General features: G+C 36.2%; 1 protein-coding gene across 1 annotated transcript; it reads right to left on the minus strand.

The window, feature by feature from the left end:
- Window positions 1-2,537: 2,537 nt before the first annotated feature.
- LOC103418391 (ubiquitin-conjugating enzyme E2 1-like) lies at window positions 2,538-5,039 on the minus strand. The gene is made up of 6 exons (XM_008356523.4): window positions 4,690-5,039; window positions 4,528-4,612; window positions 4,331-4,423; window positions 3,039-3,127; window positions 2,857-2,942; window positions 2,538-2,755 (listed from the first exon to the last, which is right to left on the minus strand). Exons 1-6 carry the CDS (start codon window positions 4,753-4,755, stop codon window positions 2,710-2,712), a joined length of 465 nt encoding a protein of 154 aa, XP_008354745.1. The 5' UTR covers window positions 4,756-5,039; the 3' UTR covers window positions 2,538-2,709.
- Window positions 5,040-6,114: the final 1,075 nt, after the last annotated feature.

Below are 6,114 nucleotides of genomic sequence, written 5' to 3' on the forward strand. Positions count from 1 at the left end.
TGTAGCTTTAATCTTGCCTAAATGCAGCTTGAAGGGCAATGACTCATCAGCTTTTTACTTGTACTGCCACTGTAAAGTGCTTTTGGGCTGATTAGCTAGCTGGTCTACACCACTTGGTCTCTAGGTAGATGAACAAGTGGTGCAAATGGTCTGCACCTAGTCGGAAAAAAGCCCTTTCTTCTAGTCTTCTTGTTGGGCTAACTCCCTTTTGAGCCCAAAGTTCAAGTTTTAACCCAAACAACGGGGCTTTGGTTGGAGTGGTTAGGGAGAGAAGGGGGAGGAGGACGATGTCGACTTTGCCGTGGGAAGTCAGGTCTAAGACGTGGCTCTTCGATTTGAGAGCTTGGGGGTTTGAAAATCACCAAGCAGAGACTTGGGCTTTGTTCCATGAGGAACATTGGGTCATGTTGGTGGTCTGACATCGATGGGGAACGGCAGTGGAGCCGCCATCTGAGTCATCTGGTTGCGTCGGATCGTCAAAGAAGAAGATGAAAAGTGGCTGCAGCCACTAAGTTTGAGGCTGGAGATTTTTAGAGAGAGAAATGAGTGAGAGAGAGATAAGTGGGGTCATTTGGTTTAATTTATTTATTTTTAATTGATTTGTAAAATTGAATTGTTTTTATTTTCCAAGTCGTAAAAATATATGGACTTTGTATTTTCCACATCATCACTTAACGATCAAATTAATGGTTTGACTAACGGATATATGAGATTGTAATTAAATGATAAGTCAATGTATGGGACTGAAATGTTTTAAATATACTGTATAAAGTTGCAATTACACTCAAACATGAGGAGATAAAATGTAATTTACCCATAAATAAATAAAGGTTTCCTTCTTACGCATCCAACACAAATATTACATAAGATAATCCTTACCCAAGTAATAAGGAGGCCCGCATAAAAAGTCCCAAAAGTGACCAAAAACACTACAAAAACTACTGGTATGGTCACCCGTTGCCCCTGCCCCCCCCCGGGGAGTGCTAGTGGAGATGGTCAGCCGCCAGAAATGCCAAAAAATCCACTAGAAGAAGCAGAACTCTAGCCCATTCTTTGTCTCACCTCCTGTCGAATGGAACCAAACACAGATCTAGAAACCAAACATGGATCCAGAGAAGCCTCCCAAACACATATCCAGCTACCAAACACGGATCCAGAGAAGCCTCCCGCATCCTAGTTTCTCAGGTGCAAAAACTAAAAAAAGAAGGGAAGGAAGGGAGGGGGGAAGGGGGAGGAAAAGGAAAGGAGAAAAAGGGCTTAAAAATTGATTGCCACTGGCCTTAAGCAATAAAATGATACTACTTCTGACTAATGTTTATACTCCTTTGCTAATGGTCTCTTGCAGCAGTATATGGCAAATGCCCATTAGTTATTGGTAACCACGGTTACCCGTCCATTTAAGTTTCACAGTTACTGTTATGGGTAACCGTTTAAATAAATAAACAATTATAGGTATAACCGTTTACCCGCGAAATTTAAATGGGCGGTTATGGGTATTAACCGCGGTTATAAACGGATAACCATTTACCCATTTATTTTATATATGTAAAATTAACACAAATCATGTTCCCTATCGAACAAAAGTTAGATCAATGCTATTGACTATAGTGCATGATTTATATAGCTAATATAATATAATTTTCCTTAGCCACTTTAAATTTCATGGTCCATTATATATATTATATTAATATTTTACATTTCGAGTTAAATAACTCAAGAATATTGTCTTTTAACAGTTTTTGTAACCCAAGAATACTTAACAAATTTTATATTACATTCATTGCTAACAATTAAAAATAGGAAACTTTAACGAAAAGCACCCGGTATTGTTCACTTTAACGAAAAACCACATTTTTACACTAAAAAGTCAATCCTTGTACTATTCACTTTACTCTTTATTTTGTCCTTATCATTAAAACTTAAAGTTTTCAAACCTTTTTCATTAGTTTTCCTTTAAAAATATTGTCTGTAAACTATTATTTCAATTATTAAAATGGCATAAGGACTTAAAAAATTAAAACGCGGAAATATATGATAAATGTACCTATAACAGTGTTTTATTGTTAGAAAAAAAAATTATGACAAATTTTTCTTTTTTAATTTTCAATTTGTTAAAAAAACAAGTAGACAGGTGAAAATGGAGTAAATGGTAAAAAGAAAAGGATAAACGGCTTTAAAAATAATAAATGGATAAACAAGTAGTAAATAGTTACGGTTAAATGGGTACACGGTTATGGATATGGTTAACCATTTATCAACGATTATGGATATGGGAATAACCGTTTAGACAATTACCTAACAGGTAAACGGTTATGCGAGTATGAGAATAAACGGTTATGGATAAATAACCACGATTACCCATCCGCCATAACCGTTGTCCATCCCTATTGATCCTACTGTTGGAGATATGCGATGAGCATGATATACTATTAACCCTACTGTTGGAGATATGCGATGAGCATCCCATCGCATATCTCCAACAGTAGGGTCAATAGGTTGCATTACAATCACTTTGGAACTCTTCGAGATCCGACAAGTGAAATTTAAACATGACTTTATGTGTTATATTGACGTCAACTTTAAATAGTGTATATAAGATTACATTCAACCATAAGAGCGAGATACACGAGCTGCGGATAGGCATAAAGCAAAAACAAAGCCTTCTCCAAAAGTGTTAAAAAAGTAGACACGAATAATAATTTCAAAGTGCTACTGCAAAGACTCAATGGAATGACGAGCACAACGGCGTACCCTCCTACAAATTATGAAGAAGAAGAGTCAGTTCGAATAGGCACAAGTAGAAATAAATTAATTTCGGATAAAAAATGAAAAACGAAAAATCAAAAGTTTACTAACTTGTTGTAAGCTTGTATATCATGCTGATACATGTGAGCAGCATCAGGGTTTGCTGGACTTGCAGCGTTTGGATCAGTGAGAAGTGACTGCAACAATTTGTTCATTAGTAAATTAACCAACATGATCGCCATGTAATATGAATGTACGAGAGAAGGAAATGAGTAGTCCGATTTGAAAATTACTTGAACAGACGTCAAAATCGTAGATACATTGTGGCATGGTGACCATGCATCCTGAATTATATCCATGCACAGTGAACCATCACGATAAACTGCACAAACAACATAAGTAACGAGTCAGAATTCTTTTGCTCGGATAAAAATGCAGAAATGTAGAAATGTAGACTTGTAAATCAATAAACCGGAAGCAGAGTAGAATTGAGGGGTCAAGGAACAAATAAACAAAAACACAATATGTTTATTAATACATGAACCAATATAATGAGAAGAAATATAAACCGTAAGCTGTTGAATTTGAACTAAGATAAAAGCTTATGGCTTTTGTTCTTGGATTTTTTTTATTCTTTTGCAATCAGACACTGTCCTTTGTAGTAGTGCTCATCTATACTATAATTTTCATAATCCCTCTTTGTCGGTGTATTGAAACTGATATATATTTAAGAACAAAAGATATTAACCACTATTACCGTGCTGCTTGTTACATTGACAAGGAAGATACATATAAAAAATATTACTGGTATGAACATGAAAACAAGAATCGGGCAATTGTCAAATCTCATCATCATCATGCCATACTCTTGAAAGTTAATTAGCAGAACAGCATGTTTTCTATATATCTAATCTAAATCTAAATTGTTAATAGTGGTCTATGTTTCCTTTTAACAATGGACCTTAACATGGTCTCCAATGACTTCATATGATATCAAGGGAGAAATAGAAACAGTAGTTTTAACTCTTTAGTCTATTGAAGATGAATTGCCCTCGGATACCATAAGTTTGCATTATTTGTAAGTAAGTTAGCAGCGGTGCAAAAAGAATATGCATATAGCCTCTTCAATGGCCTGTAAAACTCCAAACCAGGGACTTGAAATGCTATACAACAGAACAGAGCATTTCTCAGCAGCGCTGTTTGCTCGATATTGTTTGTTGGTTCAGACAATTTCATTGTTGTTTTTAAAGTGAAATTATAGAAGTTCACAACCTTCAGACACTCGATCCATCTATACAGGTAAAGACTAGAATGCATAATCCCAGCAACAAGTAACGTTGATCTCTAATCACTTGATAAACGCTACCTAAGGTTATCATAACTTATCTGAGATGAAATGTTCATCGTGTGGTCGTTTAACACGGTATCATAACTTCGGTTACAACTTACGAGAGTCCCTGAGTTGAAACCTTCAATTATTTGTTAATTGCAAGATTACAAGCTTAAGCTTTTGAGTTCAGTTGTTGCTAACATTTCCTATATAAAGAAAGCAAAGTAGAACAGATATGATTTTGATCAAACTAACCATTTGGATGGAAAATTTCGGAGGTGAAACGAACCCGAGGCGGCTTTTCGGGATAACGTTCACTAAATGTCAACCTCAAGCTAAAAACACCACCTGAGTTTTTCCAAATTTAACATCAAAACAGTCAAATTCCAAAACCAAATCAACAAACAAAGAAAACACAGAACAAAAAAAACAGAAACAGATCTGCCCACAACCTTCCCATGGGGTCTCATCAGGCCCGAATATGGTGGCGCTCCACACCATCAGATTGTCATCAGACAGAGGGCTGGCGCTGCAACCCTGCAAAAACCCAGATGCAGTTCAGCATATCTGATCGGATTTGATCGGAATTTGAGGTAAACTTGATCGGAATTTACCTCGGGGGGCTCGTTGATGATGGTTCTGAGATCGGACATGAGCCGGAGTTGCGCCGACGACGCCATCTCAGATGCAAATCGCGGAGCTTTGCGTCCTTGCGGACCAGAAGCTCGGTAGGTCGCAGAATATATAGTAAAGCAAAAGAGGCACAGATTTTGGATGCCTTTTATTTTATGTTTTTTTTTGCTGATATTTTTTCGAAATTAATAAAGAAAGAAAAGGTAGGAATGGAAACTGGCCCTCTGTATCTATGTCCTTGTGCGGAATGTGTTTGTATCTCTCTAAATATCTGGCTGTAAATTCTTCTGTTTTCTTTTAATTTGTTTGCTGGCTCTCATGAAATTTGAATACCAACTTTGTCTATGGCGCTTGTAACTTTTTTAATAGGAAAGAAAATCGCACACTGCACACTTTTTCTCTCTTTGGACACTTTTAAATTATCATGGAATTTTTTGCAATTCGATGACTAGAAATAAAACATCGTATATGAAGAGAATTACATTGTTTGATAATCGTGAACTGATTTTTACGCACGCCTAACTTTTCATAGCCCTCTTTATTTTTAGTCTTTAAATAAGTACTGGTTTGGTATTGAGCTGCTTTTATAAAAAATGGGTATAAAAAAAGCTGAGCTCAAAAAGTTGTTTGGTAAATACTTAAAAACAACTTATTTTCACATTTTTGGATGAAAAAAAAAAGCTGAAAACGTGAAGCAGCAAAAATGAGTTTCTTCTCACAGTACAGTAGAAGCAATTTTTTTTTCAAAGCACAGCAATACCAAACCAGCCCGAACAACAGACAAAATTAAGCAGGAATTAGTAGTATCCTAAAAAGATGTATGTTTATCATTTTTTGGATTGTGATTTCTCTTGAAGAAAAAATGGATTTAAAGGCCTCTTTCAAGAGAGTGAGAGCAACTCACATAGAACATGTTCACCTCCACATAAAGTTCTAGTCCAGGAATATCATTTGATTTCATCGTAAAAAAAACTTACGCATAACAATGATGTTACCGAAACGCCACAAAAGTAGTAATTTAGTTTTATGTATATCATTCTCCTTAATCGAGTTTTTGTTTGTTAACAAACGATATTATCACACGAGGGGAGTGAAGGAGTTGGTTAAGCCTTATAATAGGGTCATAATAATATGGTTCAAATTCACCTTTAACGTGAATCAAACTCAATACCTCTCACTTACAAATCAAGTTTTTTATTTTGTTTTCGAGAGCACCTGGTTCTGCAGTGGTGATTGGTTGGGATTGGGAGGGACTCTTTAGGTGTTTAGGTGGGTAAACAAGAATACGGTTTTGTGCGTGCTTGTTTATAAGTCCCTTAGGCTAACCATTTCCATTTGGGCCTTGGATCTTTTCATTTGGGCTACATCGAGGGTTTATGAGTGCAAACAATCCCCTCCATGACTTC

The sequence above is a fragment of the Malus domestica genome, chromosome 02, assembly GCF_042453785.1.
Source record: "Malus domestica chromosome 02, GDT2T_hap1".
NCBI lineage: Eukaryota > Viridiplantae > Streptophyta > Magnoliopsida > Rosales > Rosaceae > Malus > Malus domestica.

Bases quoted from the DNA above. Each gene is read 5' to 3' on its own strand.
- LOC103418391 (XM_008356523.4), bottom strand. From the start codon at position 4,755: ATGGCGTCGTCGGCGCAACTCCGGCTCATGTCCGATCTCAGAACCATC. The intron at 4,613-4,689 runs GTAAATTCCGAT...GGGTTTTTGCAG, and splicing joins TCATCAACGAGCCCCCCGAG to GGTTGCAGCGCCAGCCCTCT. The intron at 4,424-4,527 runs GTTGTGGGCAGA...GGAAAAACTCAG, and splicing joins TGATGAGACCCCATGGGAAG to GTGGTGTTTTTAGCTTGAGG.